The sequence below is a fragment of the Cnephaeus nilssonii genome (genome assembly GCF_951640355.1).
Source record: "Cnephaeus nilssonii genome assembly, chromosome: 3".
In the NCBI taxonomy this organism is placed as follows: Eukaryota; Metazoa; Chordata; class Mammalia; order Chiroptera; family Vespertilionidae; genus Cnephaeus; species Cnephaeus nilssonii.
This window is the reverse complement of record NC_137074.1, coordinates 52,290,731-52,307,970: the sequence shown is the minus strand read 5'-3', so window position 1 is coordinate 52,307,970 and position 17,240 is coordinate 52,290,731. Positions and strand designations below refer to the sequence as shown.

Sequence of the window (17,240 nt, the reverse complement as noted above, 5' to 3'; positions counted from 1 at the left end):
AAAAGCAACATGTTCTGAAAATACCAAGGCTAATTTTATGATATGTGAACTTACAAAAGAAATGAATATTACATGGCTCTGTTTTTTGAAAGATCTATTCCCTTGAATTCTATAATGAAAGAGCAGTACTGTATACTTAAAGAGTTCTTTAAAGCAACAGATTTATGCATAAAAACTTAAGATAATTAATAGTTTTTACCCTTTCAAGTGTGATTTCTTCATATTCAAAATCTGCATCAGTGCCATTAACCTAATGGAGGGAAAAAGAAGTAGCAGAAATTTAGAGTGTAAAATTTGAAATGGCAAAACATAATTTTTGCATGATTTACTAATGAGAACCTGTTAAATGTGACAGCAATAAAATAATATAGTCTCATTTTAATAATTTTAGGGAAATTTTTTAAGGAATGGAAGAGTACAATGTAATTAATGAGTTGACATTCATGGTATTATGACCTTCAAATATAGAAAAGGTATATTCAGCTAATCGAATTCTGACTCTTTCTCTGCACATCTTTTTTTTTTTTTTTAAATATATATTTTCATTGATTTCAGAGAGGAAGGAAGAGGGAGAGAAAGACAGAAATATCAATGATGAGAGAGAATCATTGATCGGCTGCCTCCTACACGCCCCCCACTGGGGATCAAGCCACAACCCAGGCATATGCCCTTGACCAGAATCAAACCCAGGACCCTTCAGTCCGCAGGCTGTCACTCTATCCATTGAGCAAAGCTGGCTAGGGCTCTCTGCACATCTTAATCAATTGCCAATTCTTACCGATTTGAATAGTTGTTTTTCTGAAAACCATCACCTTTTACTCTCAATTTTATTACTTTGGTTCAAGCCTGTTAATCTCCTCAGGCCAATGTAATCTACCCAATCTCTTAGATTAGTATGCTCTACTGCTCAAATTATTCTATGTTTTATGCAGATAGGTATTTTTGGAGCCCATCTATTTATATATATAAAAGCCTAAACAACTGGTCGACCATTCAACCGGCCGGTAGCTATGACGCACACTGACACTGCTCAATGCAGGAGCTGCCCCCTGGTGGTCAGTATGCTCCCACAGCGGGATCGCCAATCAGCTGACCAACGGGTGCCAGACATAGGGCTTATGGCTGGCCACCACAGCCCGGAGATTGCAGCAGAGTGGTAGTGAGCCTACCAAGTGGCAGCGTTGGTGGCAGGGCAGCAGGGCTGGGATGAGCAGGAGCAGGAGGCAGGAGGCGTTGGACTGCCGGTTTAGCCACGCCAAGGGACCCCACTGGTGCACGGGCACCGGGCCTCTAGAGTCTAATAACATACTTCCTTTAGAACTTTCAGAAACTCATACAAAGGTCATATGAACTGACCCCAATCTATCACACAGTTTCATTCTTCACATACATATCTCACCTCTTCATGAGCTTTACATACCATGAAATGTGAATGATTTGCTCTTTCCTTTACATATACTGCAAGTTCCCACCTCTGCATCTGTTACTTTGGTGCTTCCCGCCACATATTTCACGCCCAAATTTGATTTATCATTCAAGTTCTTGCTCACATCTTAGAAACCAAGTACTTTCTCTTATTCCTTCCAATTTATTCCTTATTCCTTCCTGGAAGAAGTAATTTCCACAACAAGGGCCACTAAGTGGAGGGTGAGTTGTCCTTGGATCAAATCATTGCTTTAATATTTCTGGTGACACAAGTCTGGGAAAAGTACTAATTCTAGTAAGTCAAATAAGGATTGTGATAAACTGCATTTCTCTAGATTCCTACAACCTTCTATCCTACAGGCTCTTTTCCAATGTGACTGACCTATCCTATCATCAGGAGATGCTGTCAATTTCCCCTCCCCCTGGATCTAGGTAGAACCTAGAAGAGTTTTGTTTAAAAAGACTGTGGCATAAATGATGTTGTGTAGTTTCTGAGGCTAGCTCATGTGATGCTCTGTAGTGTTTGCATTTGTCTTAGAACAGTGCTTTAGAACACAGCACCTATAAAGCGAGGAAGCTCAGCCTATGAGGAGATTCAAATAAAGGAGAATCAAAGCCCTTGACCAAAAGCACCTAGGTACACTCCTAATCAGCAACGAGCACCAATTGCCAGCAGCCTTTTTAAATGTCCCAGCCAATACCATGTGAAACAGAACCATCCAGTTAACCCAGAAAATCATGAGCAATAATGAATTGTTATTTTTTAAGCCACTAAGTTTCTGGTTAGTTTGTTAAACAGCAACACAATAATGAAATGACAGAATAATTAAATTATGTAAGCTACTTTACTTTCCTCACAATATTATAAGAAAGCAACCCTTAATCCAAGTCCAATTCAGGGGCTAGGAGTTTTTTACTTGAGGACTTTTGAAATCCATCTCTACTAATTTTGGGGTTCTTATTTCTTATGGCTGTAGGGGATTAAAACTCATTTGCTACTTTGTTTTCTCTTCTTCCTCACAAGAGATTTTTTTCTTGTTTTTTTGAGATTATATATTATAAATGCACAGATGTGTATGTATAAATTATGATTTCTATGCATCCATACTGCAGTAGGGTTATACATAAGGATCTCCTGACAACTTGACTTAAAGTCATTTTTATGAGTAAAAATAAAATCCATATTAGCAGCTATATCACTTTTCTTATTCTAAAGGTTATTTGTATCACTTTTATTTTTTCTTGCTCAGACTTCCAAAAAGTCTATCAGTCTTTGTCAAAGAAATAGTTTTAACATTACTGATAAATCTATTAATTTCTATGCTTTTACTTTCTGCTTTTGTCAATTCTTTATTCTTTCTTTAGACTATTTAAAAAGTTGCTTGCGTTGAATGCCGATTCATTTATGCTTATTACTCTCCTCTATTTAAAAAAAAAGTCCATTAAAGTTAATAAATTTAAAAAAAATAATAAAGTTAATAAATTTTCCTCAGCATATGGCTTTGGCAAAATCCCAAAACTGCTACACTGGGCTCTATTATTGTTAATTTCTAAATACAGTAGTTTGAAATTTTATTCTGGAAAACATTTCCATGTGAGTGTGCTTATATGGCCTTTTGGGGTTAATATGTAATGTTTTTGTACTGTGACTTTATGATTCTTACTTTAAGGAATTTGAGATTTTCACTATTAAGCCTTCTGAAAAGTTAGATACTTAGTAAATGTCCTTGGTGCTGGTTTAATACCACATCATGAGAGCAAGACTGCGGTGGGATGGTGGAGCAAGTGAGCGGGTGGCGCCAGGCCAAGGCGGGTGTGAGCGGGGGCCCAATCACCCTGCCTATGGCGACCAGCAGTGGCAGCGTGGGATGGGGCCGCTACCCAGCTCCTAGGCGCTGAGGGAACCGGGCGGGGTTGGGGTGGGGGCTGGCTCTGATAGATTGCCCCGCAGGCGGGACGGTGGAGCAGGTGAGGGGGAAGTGCCAGGCCAAGGTGGGGTGCCAGGCAGGGCTGGGGGCATGAGCTGGGGCTGCGAGCTTGGGGGCCCGATCCCTGCAGGCCACCCTAAGGGACCCCACCAGTGCACAAATTCATGCACCCAGCCTCTAGTTCAGCTATAAAAAGAAAAAATTTTACCCTTTGTGACAGCATGGATGGACCTAGAGAACATTAAACTAAGCCATTCAGAGAAAGACAAATACCATATGATTTCACTCATATGTGAAATTTAATGAACAAACTGAATTAACAAGTAACTGTTTAACTTTTAAGTTGTATAATTTTTTCTTTTTAATATAATTTGCTTTAATTATGGGTATATAAGTGACATAAGGAAACAGGATAATTTATAACACAGATATACTCAGTACCCTTGGCCCAAAGATTTAAATTTTCTAATAAGCTATACTAATATATCCAAACAGTACAGACAAATCCTATTACATAATTGGTATAACACTTGTTCAAAGATGTTTTTAAAAAATCCTCACCCGTGGAATCATGGAACAGACTGATGAATCTCAAGAGGGATTTTTTCCCATCTACTTTTATTAGAGTGGAGGGGAGAGAAGAGGGGAGAAAGGGAGAGGGAGAGGGAGAAGAAGAGAGAGGGAGAGGAAGAGGAAGAGAGAGAAGGAGAAGGAAAGGGAGAGGGAGAGGGAGAGGGAGAGGGAGAGGGAGAGGGAGAGGGAGAGGGAGAGGGAGAGGGAGAGGGAGAGGGAGAGGGAGAGGGAGAGGGAGAGGGAGAGGGAGAGGGAGAGGGAGAGGGAGAGGGAGAGGGAGGTGAGAGAGTCACATCGATTGGCTGCCTCCTGTATGCACCCCAGTCTGGGGCCAGGAATTGAGCCTACAACAAAGGTACATGCCCTTTACTGGGAACTGAACACACGACCCTTCAGTCAAGGGCTGATGCTTTAACCAATGAGTCAACCAGACAGAGCCAAAAGAAGATTTTTTAAAAGCTTGTTTCCTGTTGCTTTGATTCAATTCAGTAACACCTAAACTATAGAGTAATATTAAAATTCAAGATTTTGTCTATTAATATTCATATGAATCATGATTCATATTAATGCATAATCTCAGATAATTAAAAACCTCAAAGTTTATAACAACACAAGGTAAAAATCTAAAAGTAGAAATGTATTGGGAAGAAAATGTTCTTCCTAATGAAAAATTAACTAAATACAAAGTATTAACCCCAAAATAATTTACTTAAACGTTTTTCTGAAATAATGAATAGCCATTTTGATTCTATTATCAATTATGCTACATATGAAGAAACTGAAGCTTTTAGTATGTAAGAAAGCTATCAAAGTCAAACTGAATAAATTTTCCTAATTCACTGTTCGCACGCAGTCTGTCTTAAGGAATATAAAGACAAAGGAACAGAATGGAATAATTTCAACAAATCATTTCTGTCTCATTACTGGAACCAATTGTCTTTAATTCTGCTTTTCCTTAACAGTTTTACTATTTAAGGAAAGAACAGGAATGCATGAAGAGAAAATCAACCCAAAGCCAATGAAATTATAATACCAATTAATAGTTAAAACTAAGTATAATACATCATACATAATGGTAAAAAACTAAAAGCTTCTTCCCAAGGATCAGAAAAAAAACAAGGATGTTTGCTCTTGCCACTTTTATTAAACACCAGAGGCCCGGTGGGGCCTGCACCCTCTCGCAATCCAGGACCCCTCAGGGGATGTCGGAGAGCTGGTTTCAGCCCGATCCCTGCAGGCCAGGCCAAATCCATGAACCAGGCCTCCAGTATGCATATGAGATCTTTGGTTAATCTCTTCCCATCCTCCCCCATCCCCGCTTCCTTCTGAGATTCATCAGTCTGTTCCATGATTCCATGCCTGTGTGTTGAGCATCTGCCCCCTGGTGGTCAGTGTGTGTCATAGCTACTGGTGGAACAGTCAGATACTTAGCATATTATCGTTTTATATATATAGACTAGAGGCCAGGTGCACGAAATTCATGCACTGGAGGGGGCTGTCCCTCAGCCCAGCCTGTACCCTCTCCAATCTGGGACACCTTGGGGGATGTCCGACTGCTGGTTTGGATAGGGCCTAAACCAGCAGTCGGACATCCCTCTCACAATCCGGGGGGACTGCTGGCTCCCAACCATTCGCCTGCCTGCCTGCCTGCCTGATTGCCCCTAACCGCACCCCTGCCAGCCTGATAGATGTCTCACTACTTCCCTGCCGGCCTGACTGCCCCCAACTGACCTCCCCTGCTGGCCCGGTCGCCCCCAACTGCCCTCTCCTGCCAGCCTGGATGCCCCCAACTACTCTCCCCTGCAGGCCTGGTCACCTCCAACTACCCTCTCCTGCCAGCCCAGTCACCCCAACTGCCCTCTTCTGCCGGCCCAGTTGCCCCTAACTGCCCTACCCTGCTGGCCTGGCTGTCCCCTAACTGCTCCCCTGCCAGCCTGGTTGCCTCCTAACTGCTCCCCTCCCGGCCTGACTGCCCCTAACTGCCTCTGCCTCGGCTCCTGCCACTGTGGCTTTGTCCGGAAGGATGTCTGGAAGATGTCCGGTCTAATTAGCATATTACCCTATTATTAGTATAGATTATAATGGAGGTTAGAGGCAGGGCAATTAGGCAAGAAAAATAATTAAAAGGCATTCTGATGAAAAAGAAGTAAAACCATCTCTATTTGCAGATGACATGACCTGATGTTGAAAATCAAAAGGAATCCACACATAAAAAACTCAGAGCTAATAAATGAGTTCAGTAAGTTAGAAGGATAGATCAATACCTAAAAATCCATTATACTGCCATATCAAGCAATGAAAAAAAAATCCATAAATAAAATTAAGAAATCCCATTTATAATAGCGTTAAAGAAGAAAATCCTTAGGATTAAATTTAACAAAAGAAGTGTTAACACTAGTACGATGAAAATTACAAAACATTATTGAACAAAATGAAAAATGTAAATGAATAAAAATATATTTTGTGTTAATGGATTGGAAGACACAATATTGATAAGATGGCAAAAGTCTCCAAATTTACCTACAGATTCCACACAATCCCTATCAGAATTCCAGTTGCCATTTTTGATGTACACAGAAATTGATAAGCTGATCTTAACATTCATATGGAAATAGAAAGAAACCAAAATAGCCAAAACAAACTTTAAAAGTTGGAGGACTTACATCTTTTGATCTGAAAACTTACTACAAAGTTACTGTAATCAAGAATACATGGTACTGGCATAAGAATCTATATGAATAAAAGGCTAATATACTAAGTATCCCTCCAACCGTCCGACTGGTTGCCATGACGCACGCTGACCACCAGGGGGCAGACGCTTAACGCAGGAGCTGCTGTGACATGCGCTGGCTATTTATAAAGAAATCAAACTGCATACCTGGCACTGACAAAGTAACACTCGGCTTCCCCCAAGTAGGACACAGGCCCCACCACCATCCTGGAGCAACAGCCCACCAAATTGCAGCCAACGCTGCCAAGACCCCAGGGCGCAAAATGCGGTCCACAGCCCAGCTCAGCCCGGAAACAGTCACTGTGGGCGCCAGGTAATGATGACATTACATAGCAATGGCTGACTTCCTCTCCCTAGCGAATAGCCTCCTTGGAGTTGCTTCAGCCCAGGAACACAACTTGCTTTATAGCCAGGTGCAAACATTTTTTACTTTAACCAAATGTCTGTGAAGTGTTTTCCCATGCCTCATCTCATTTGAGATCACAGAAGTCCTGGAGTAGGTAGATAGGAGACTTGGTGGAATCCTATTTTCTTTTCATTAGCCAAAAAATGGAGATTTAGAAAGTTTAGGAACTTGACCTGACTGAAAAGAAGTAAAAAATGGTGGGCCTTCACGGGGGCATAGGCTACCAAGGAGACAAAACTGAACCTCACGTCACCCTGCTTGGCCCCGGAGGATGGCTGGTTAGCCAGAGACGGGTAAGATTCCTCAAGGAAAAAGAGCCCACACCCACATTGCCTGTTTTTATTTTATTGTTGACCAGAAGAGTTTATAGTGAGCATTCTTTTTACTGGAAGTTTCTTTCAGGTCTTGCTCCTTAACACAAGGCAGCTGACCCTTAGAAACCAAGACTGGGGAAAGAAGGTTAGTGTGCTCACATCAAGACCCACTCCCCCTAGGCTACCAAGGAGACAAAACTGAACCTCACGTCACCCTGCTTGGCCCTGGAGGATGGCTGGTTAGCCAGAGACGGGTAAGATTCCTCAAGGAAGGAACAACCTAAGACAGGCACAGTCGCAGAGGGGCCATCAGGAGAGAATTTGGGGATCAACAGAGGTGGGGCACAGACCCTCACCTCCCCCCCCCAACATTGCAGGGGCCTGAACCCTAGCCCCTTCTGAGGGAGGTCTCCTTGCCCCCATGGCTGCTTCGTGCTTCCCATGCCCAGCTCAGATCAGGACCCAGGTGACCGACAGAGACTTGGCCAACAGCAGCTGCCCTCTCACTCCAACAAGAATTGTTTGAGTTGTCTTGTACCCATGGTGTGGGGAAGTGGGTTTACGATATCTAAATCCAGCCAACCACCAGGAATGCTCAGGACCTACTCAAGAAGGCAAATAATCCCTTCCACCAATATTTACAGGGTAAAATAAGATTGTTGTTAGAGTAATAAATTTGACAGTAAAATAGTCAAGTTTTCAGGCAAATTTAAATTGGCTAGTTGAAACAAGCGAATATTCTAGAAAAATTAATTGTACTGGACAAAAAGGTGTTCCTAAAGTGTTAACTAAAATTTTTATTGGTACTTCATCTCATGATAAAATTGTGCACCATGTAATGAACCTAAAACAGTAATATTATAGTGCAAAAAATTAAAATTTAAAAGCCATCAAGACTACATTAAAAATTTTTCAAAAACCTCCTAACATTTAAATCAAAAAAGGAGGGGATAGTAGAGGAATATCATGTAAGGAAAAATATCCTGTAAGTAAATTACATCTAGAAAATTAATACTTTAGAAAATTAATTGTAAGGCTAAAAGCAAGACACCCATGAAAAACACACAAGGTGACAAAACAAGCCAGAGGAAAATCATTTGGGCAAAAAATGAAATAGGATCCCAAGTCAAATTTATAGAAAATATTCCTTTATTAACTTTTGGTCGAGAATATGTTTGTATATTTTCAGAAAACAACTCCGAGACCATGTGGATTCCAGCAACAGAGAGGAATCGACAGGACTACTCCAGCCATGAAGACAGAAGAGAAGCAGTCCAGAGATGGAAGACGCTGACGTGGCCTTCCCATACTAGCAGTTAGCAGCTGTGCATCACTGCAGGTTGCCTAGAACCAAACCAGAGAGAGTCGGACCTGCATTACCACCATTTGTCCACCATCCAGAACTGTAATGTCAGTGCTGACATGTACACATAAGGAACTGTTGGACATTGTAATTGGGTCTCAAAAGAACTGTTGGCCCAGAAAGAAACTCACTACAGACTGATTCATTTCCTGTCACCATAACCATTATTGCTTGTCTCATTTTCGGTTCTTATAAGTGTATTTCTAATAGCACATGATCTCACTCATCTAGTGGAAATAATGAACAACATAGACTGATGAACAAGAACAGACCCAGAAACAAGGAGGCACGGATCAGACTGTCGGGCCTCAGATGGAGGGTAGGAGAGGGTGGGGGTAAAGGGGAGAGATCAACCAAAGGACCTGTGTGCAAGCATATGCGCCTAACCAGCGGTTGGGGACAACAGGGGGGTGGGGGCATGTGTGGGGAGGGGTGTGGGATGGGAATGGGGGGATGAGGACAAATATGTGATACCTTAATCAATAAAGAAATTAAAAAAAAAATGGTGGGCCTTGAAAATGACTTAAGGTTTTCTCACTGCACAGAATATAATCAAGCACTGCTGCAGTTAAATATTTTACCCTTTGTTTTCCCTGCATGATCTACAATAATAATCTGCTTTGTGTTGATATTTACTGCTGTGTTGCTGACAATTACCTAAAAGAGAAGTTGGGGTGCTTCACTGGGTGGGAAAAAGTTTAGCTGCATCAGAAAGCAGGTCTAATTAAGCAAGTTTATTCTATCCTAATATATAAAAACCCTGGGTTGTAATGTCCGGTAACGACCGAGGCTCGACCAACTGGAAGTCAGTCCTGCAGTCAGTGCGGGGTTGCCGTGGCAACCCAGAGCTGACTGCTTCAGCTGCAGGCATGCTGCCCCAAAACTGACTACTGAGGGGGCTGTGAACCAGGGCCAGAGAGAGGCCTGAAGAGAGAAGCAGGGACTGATCTGTTACCTCTGTGGCAGCTTTTGATCAGGACTTGCCTCTCTCTCTCTCTCTCCTAGTCTGGCCAGCAGCCATGCCTCCATTTCTCTGCAGGCATCCACAGAGGCTGCTGATCAGTCCTGCCTTTCTGATCAGGCCCCGCTGATAGGCCCAGAGATGCTGACTGGCATAGAAACCGACCAATCAGAACCAAGTCTGGGTGAAGTGTGAGGAACCAATGGCTGCCTAGGAGGCGGAGCTTTTGATGCTGAGTGTCATAGAAACCGACCAATCAGAACCAAATTGGCTGGCAGAGGAAGGCAGTTGGGGGCAAGATCAGGCCTGCAGGGGAGGGCAGTTGGGGGCAAGATCAGGCTGGCAGGGGAGGACCGTTGGGGGTGAGATCAGGCCAGCAGGGGAGGGCAGTTGGGGGCGAGATCAGGCCAGCAGGGGAGGGTAGTTGGGGCAAGATCAGGCAGGCAGAGGCAGTTAGGGACGATCAGGCAGGCAGGTGAGCAGTTAGGAGCCAGCGGTCCCAGATTGCGAGAGGGATGTCTGAACGCTGGTTTAGGCCTGATCCCTATGGTTGGACGTCCCTCAAGGGGTCCCCGATTGGAGAGGGTGCAGGCTGGGCTGAGGGAACCTCCCCTCCATGTACGAATTTTGTGCACCAGGCCACTAGTATATATATATATATATATATATATATATATATATATATATATATATATATATATATATAAAAAGCTAAGTTGATTCTCGCATGCGCGAAACATATAAAACTCTTGCTGGTGCCAATTGCATGTGTGTGTTTCGATCTATCATTGTCGATTGTGAATTTGGTTGACACTTCTATTATAGAGAAAGGGCGAATAGTGATATTAAAATATTTCTTCTAATTAATTTCCTTTCAATGTGCACAAATCTGTGCACCGAGCCACTAGTATACATATAAATCAATACAAGAGAATTAAAAATTCAGAAATAAAACCATAAATTTGTGATTAGTTGATTTTCTACAAATGTGTCAAGATCATCCAATATAGAAAGAATAGTTTTTGCAACAAATGGTGATGAGAAACTGGATACCCACATGCAAAAGAATTAAGGTGGACCTTTACTTTCCACAATATACAAAACTAACTGAAAATGGATCAAAGACCTAAATGTAATAGCAAAAACTATAAAACTCCTACAAAAAAAACATAAGTGTAAGTCCTTGTACATTAGATTAGGCAATGGTTTCTTAGATATGACATTAAAAACATTACATATCTACACTAATAAAAGAGAAACATGCAAATTGACCATCACTCCGCTACGCCCACCAACCAATCAGGAGGGAATATGCAAATTAGAAGGCCAAAGATGGCAGCCGCCCAGCTGCTCAGGAAGCCTGCTATGAGAGGGAGGGGTTGGGGCACGAAGGGATCTATAGGAGTGGCACTCTGGCTACAGCGAAGACAAGACTGCGGACTCCGGAGTCTGCAACAAAGATGAAGATGGCAGACTCCAGCCAGAGTCTGCAGCAAAGACGGCAGACTCCTGCCAGAGCGAAGGCCTGGGTCCCGGGTGCTGGAGGAAAACCGGTGCCGGAAACCAAGGGAAGGAAGGCCTATTGCACGAATCTCTTCATGCAACGAGCCTCTAGTGTGTGTGTGTGTGTGTGTGTATGTCTGTGTGTATATACACAAATATATACATACATATATATATGTATGTATATGTATATACACATACACATACACACACATACTGGCATATGAATAGGTGAATATACATATACTAGAAGCCCGGTGCACGAAATTCGTGCACGGCAGGGGGTTGTCCCTCAGCCCAGCCTGTACCCTCTCCAATCTGGGACTCCTGGAGGGATGTCCGACTGCCCGTTTAGGCCCGATCCTGGTGGGATCGGGCCTAAACGGGCAGTCAGACATCCCTCTCACAATCCAGGACTGCTGGCTCCCAACTGCTTGCCTGCCTGCCTTTCTGATTGCCCCTAACCGCTTCTGCCTGCCAGCCTGATCACCCCCTAACCACTCTGCTGCCAGCCTGGTTGATGCTTAACTGCTCCCCTGCCAGCCTGTTTGCCCCCAACTTCCCTCCTCTGCCAGCCTGGTCACCCCTAACTGCCCTCTCCTGCAGGGTTGATCACCTCCAACTGCCCTCCCTTGCAAGCCTGGTCCCTCGCAACTGCCCTCCCTTGCAAGCCTGGTCCCTCGCAACTGCCCTCCCTTGCAGGCCGGGTGCCTCCCAACTGCCCTCTCCTGCTGGCCATCTTGTGGTGGCCATCTTGTGTCCACATGGGGGCAGGATCTTTGACCACATGGGGGCAGCTATATTGTGTGTTGCAGTGATGATCAATCTGTATATTATTCTTTTATTAGATAGGATAGAGGCCTGGTGCACGGGTGGGGGCCAGCTGGTTTGCCCTGAAGGGTGTCACAGGTAAGGGTGGGGGTTCCCTTGGGGTGTGGGGCGGCCTGAGCGAGGGGCCTGTGGTGGTTTGCAGGCCGGCCACGCCCCCTGGCAACCCAAAGGGAGGCTCTGGTATCTGGAATTTATTTTCCTTCTACAATTGAAACTTTGTAGCCTGGAGCGGAGCCAAGCCTGGGGCTCCGGCAGCCATTCCTGTGGCAGTTAATTCACCTTCTACAATTGAAACTTTGTTGCCTTAAGCGGGTGGGCCCGGCCAGGGTGTGCAGAAAGCTTTGCTTCCCCTGTTGCCGCCGGCAACCCGGGCCTGCTCTCTCAAGCTCCATTCTGCCGCCATTTGTTTGAATTTGTTTACCTGCTATAATTGAAACTTTGTAGCTTGAGTGGAGGCTTAGGCCTGTAACGGCTATGGAAAGCTTGGCTTCCTCTGTTACCTGGGAAACCTTGTTCTCTGTGGCTGTAGCCATCTTGGATTGGGGTTAATTTGCATACTCGCCCTGATTGGCTGGTGGGCGTGGCGTGGCTGGTGGGCGTGGCTTATGTAGCGGAGTGATGGTTAATTTGCATATTACCATTTTATAGAGAGGATGAAGTTTGTGCTTCAAAGGATTTATGAAATGCGAAAAGACAATCCACAGGAGAAAACTTGTGCAATCATGTATCTGATAAAGGACTTACATTTAGTATACAGAACTCTTACAATCCTATATGATAAAGAGGTAATATGCAAATTGACCCTCACACCAGATGGCCGCCCCCATGTGGTCAAAGATGGCCGGCAGGGGAGGTTAGTTGTGAGCAATCAGGCAAGCAGGGGCGTGGGCAGTTGGGAGAGACCAGGCCTGCAGGGGAGGACAGTTGGGGGGGGGCAGGCCTGCAGGGGAGGGCAGTTGGGGGGACCAGGCCTGCAGGGGAGGGCATTTGGGGCAATCGGGCTGGCAGGGTAGCAGTTAGGCATCGATCAGGCTGGCAGGGGAGTGGTTAGGGGGTGATCAGGCTGGCAGGCAGGTGAGCCGTTGGGAGCCAGCAGTCCTGGATTGTGAGAGGGATGTCCGACTGCCAGTTTAGGCCCAATCCAGGTGGGATCAGGCTTAAACCAGCAGTCAGACATCCCCCAAGGGGTCCCAGATTGGAGCGGGTGCAGGCTGGAATGAGGGACCCCCACCCCCAGTGCACTAATTTTGTGCACCGGGCCTCTAGTTTACTAATAAAAGACAATAATCCAATTAAAAATGGGTAAAGAATCTGAATAGACATTCCTCCAAAGAAGATATAAAAATATCCAATAAGCGCATGAAAAGATGCTCAACATTGGTCATTAAGTGTATGAAAATCAAAGCTACAATGAGGTATCATTTCATACCCACTAGGAGGGCTATAGTAAAGTCCATAACATTGTTGATGAAGAATAATAAGATTGGTGATATGTGGAGAAACTGAAACCCTCTATAATGCTGGTGGGAATGTAAATGGTGAAACTGGTATGGAAGACAGTTAGGTGGTTCCTCCAAACCCTAAATATATAATTATCATACGACGCAGCAATTCTACCACTGGAAAATGAAAGCAGGGTCTCAAATTCAACACAAGAAAGAATAAACCAAATATGATATATATAATGGAATATTATTTAGCCACGGAAAGAAACAAAGTTCTGATACATGCTGTAAACACTATTTACTAAACCCTGAAAACACTATTAGAGTCAAAGAAGCCAGGCACAAAGGCCACATACTATATGATTCTATTGATACGAATGGCCTACAATAGACAAGTCCATAGGGACAGAAAGTAGATTAGTGGTTGTCAGGAGCTGAGAGAAAGGCAGAGTGGGGAGTCATTGCTAATGAGTACGGGGTTTCTTTATAGCGTGGTAAAATGTTCTGGAATTAGAAAGTGGTGGTGATGGTACAATATTGGAATAACCTAAAACCACTGAGTTATACACTTTAAAAAGATAGATTTTGTGGTATGTGAATATCTCAACATACATATTTTTTAAGGTGTAAAGGTAAAAAAAGGTGATCTATAAATAGAAATGCAAATTAAACCAATGAGTTAACCTTTTGCACTCGGATGTCGAGTGTGACTCGACATGGTTAGCATCGAATAAAGGAATCGAGAAAAAAGCGAGTGCAAAGGGTTAATATATTTTAAACATGTTAACAAAAGCTATAAAAGTTCTTTTTTATTTTTTATTAAGGTATATGTGTATATATCTTACCATTGCCCCCCAACCCCACTCCCATACATGTCCTCACCCCCCAGTGTTTTGCATCCATTGGTTATGCTTATATGCATGCATACAAGTCCTTCAGTTGATCTATCTCCCCCACCTCTCCCTAACCTTCCCGCTGTAATTTGACAGTCTGTTTTTGATGCTTTACTGTCTCTGTATCTATCTTTTTGTTCATCAGTTCATAATGTTCTTTATTATCCATAAATGAGTGAGATCATGTGGTATTTTTCCTTCATTGCCTGGCTTATTTCACTTAGCATAATATTCTCCAATTCCATCCAGGTTGCTGCAAACGGTAAGAATTCCTTTTTTATGGCAGCATAGTATTACATTGTGAAGATGTACCATAGTTTTCTGATCCAATCATCTACTGACGGGCACCTAGGTTGTTTCCAAATCTTAGCTATTGTAAATTGTGCTGCTATGGACATAGGGGTGCATATATCCTTTCTGATTGGTGTTTCTAGTTTCTTCAGATATATTCCCAGGAGTGGGATTACTGGGTCAAATGGGAGTTCCATTTTCAGTTTTTTGAGGAAACTCCATACTGTTCTCCACAGTGGCTGCACCAGTCTGCATTCCGAACCAGCAGTGCACAAGTGTTCCTTTTTTTCCGCATCCTCGCCAACACTTGTCGTTTGTTGATTTGTTCATGATAGCCATTCTGACAGGTGTGAATGGTACCGCACTGTCGTTTTGATTTGCATCTCTCAGATAATTAGTGACTTTGAGCATGTTTTCATGTGTCTCTTGGCCTTCTTCTGTTTTCTTTCGAAAAGATTCTATTTAGGTCCATTGCCCATTTTTTTATTGGATCATTTATCTTCCTTTTATTAAGTTGTATAAGTTGCCTGTAGATGTTGGAGATTAAACCTTTATCAGTGATAGCATTTGCAAATATGTTCTCCCATAGAGTGGACTTTCTTGTTGTTTTGTTGATGGTTTCTTTTACTGTAAAAAAGCTTTTTATTTTGATGTAGTCCCATTTGTTTATTCTCTCTTTAGCTTCCATTGCCCTAGGGGTGGTATCAGTGAAGAAGTTCTTTCGGCATATGTCTTAGATGTTGCCTGTGGATTCCTCTAGTATTTTTATGGTTTCCTGTCTTATGTTTAAGTCCTGTATCCATTTTGAGTTTGTTTTTGTGTATGGTGTAAGATGGTGATCTCGTTTCATTTTTTTTGCATGTATCTGTCCAATTTTCCCAACACCATTTATTGAAGAGACTGTCTTGATTCCATTGTATGTTCATGCCTCCTTTGTCAAATATTAATTGAGCATAATGGTTTGGGTCGATATCTGGATTCTCTATTCTATTCCATTGATCTATGTCTGTTCTTGTGCCAGTACCAGGCTGTTTAGAGAGCAGTGGCTTTGTAATACAGCTTGAAATCTGGTATTGAGATCCCTCCTACTTTATTTATTCTTCTTTCTCAGGATTGCTGTGGCTATTCGGGGTCTTTTTTTATTCCAGATGAATTTTTGGAGAGTTCTTTCTAGGTCTGTGAAATATGCCTTTGACATTTTAATGGAGAGTGCATTGAATCTATAGATTGCTTTGGGTAGTATGGACATTTTAATGATGTTGATTCTACCAATCCATGAACGTGGTATGTTCTTCCATCTGTTTACATCTTCCTCTATCTCTTTTTTCAGTGTCCTATAGTTTTCTGCATATAGGTCTTTTACCTCCTTAGTTAAGTGTATTCCTAGGTATCTTAATCTTTTTGGTGTGATGGTAAATGGGATTGCTTTTTTAGTCTCTCTTTCTGTAAGTTCACTATTAGTGTATAGAAATGCCATAGATATCTTGGTATTAATTTTGTATCCTGCAACATTGCCAAATTCATTTATTAAGTCTATTAGTTTTTTGATGGAGTCTTTCGCGTTTTTTATGTACAATATCATGTCATCTGCAAATAAGGACAGCTCTGCTTCTTCTTTTCCAATTTGGATGCCTTTTATTTCTTCTTCTTGTCTAATTGCAATGGCTAATACTCCCAGTACTATGTCAAGCAGGAGTGGTGAGAGTGGGCATCCCTGTCTTGTTCCTGTTCTTAGGGGAAATGGTTTTCGTTTTTGCCCATTGAGGATGATGTTTGCTGTGGGTTTATCATATATAGCTTTTATTATGTTGAGGTATGATCCTTCTAGTCCCACCTTGTTGAGAGTTTTTATCAAGAAAGGGTGTTGGATTTTGTCGAATGCTTTTTCTGCATCAATTGATATGACTATGTGATTTTTATCTCTCAATTTGTTTATGTGATGTATCACGTTTATTGATTTGAGGATATTGTACCATCCTTGCATTCCTAGGATAAATCCTACTTGGTCATGGTGTATGATTTTTCTGATGTACTGCAGGAGCCAATTTGCTAGAATTTTGTTGAGGATTTTGGCATCTATGTTCATGAGGGATATTGGCCTATAATTCTCTTTCATTGTGTTGTCTTTATCTGGTTTTGGTATTAGGGTGATGCTGGCTCATAGAAGGAGCTTGGAAGTGTTCCTTCCTCTTGAATTTTTTGAAATAGTCTGAGGACGACAGGTTTTAGTTCTTCCTTGAATGTTTGGTAAAACTCTCCTGTGAAGCCGTCTGGCCCCCGGCTTTTGTTTGCCGGAAGCTTTTTGATGATCGCTTCAATTTCTTCCATAGTTACTGGCCTATTGAGCTGTTTAGATTCTTCCTGATTGAGTTTTGGAAGGTTATATTTTTCTAGGAATATGTCCATTTCCTCCAGGTTGTCCAGTTTGTTGGAATAGAATTGTTCATAGTATTTTTTAACAATCCTTTGTATTTTGGTGGGGTCTGTTGTTCTTTCACCTCTTTCATTTCTGATTTTGTTTATTTGGGTCCTCTCTCTTTGCTTTGTGGTGAGCCTGGCTAGGGGTTCATCAATCT

General features: G+C 42.6%; 1 protein-coding gene across 9 annotated transcripts in view; it reads right to left on the bottom strand.

Annotated features, from left to right (window-relative positions):
- Positions 1-17,240, bottom strand: part of DLG1 (discs large MAGUK scaffold protein 1) — a 254,396-nt gene that overhangs the window by 111,685 nt on the left and 125,471 nt on the right. For all 9 annotated transcript variants that reach the window (XM_079766511.1, XM_079766513.1, XM_079766510.1 and 6 more), the window contains one exon: positions 200-250. In XM_079766511.1, the coding sequence (XP_079622637.1) occupies positions 200-250 (51 nt within the window). The remainder of the gene's footprint in view (positions 1-199; positions 251-17,240) is intronic.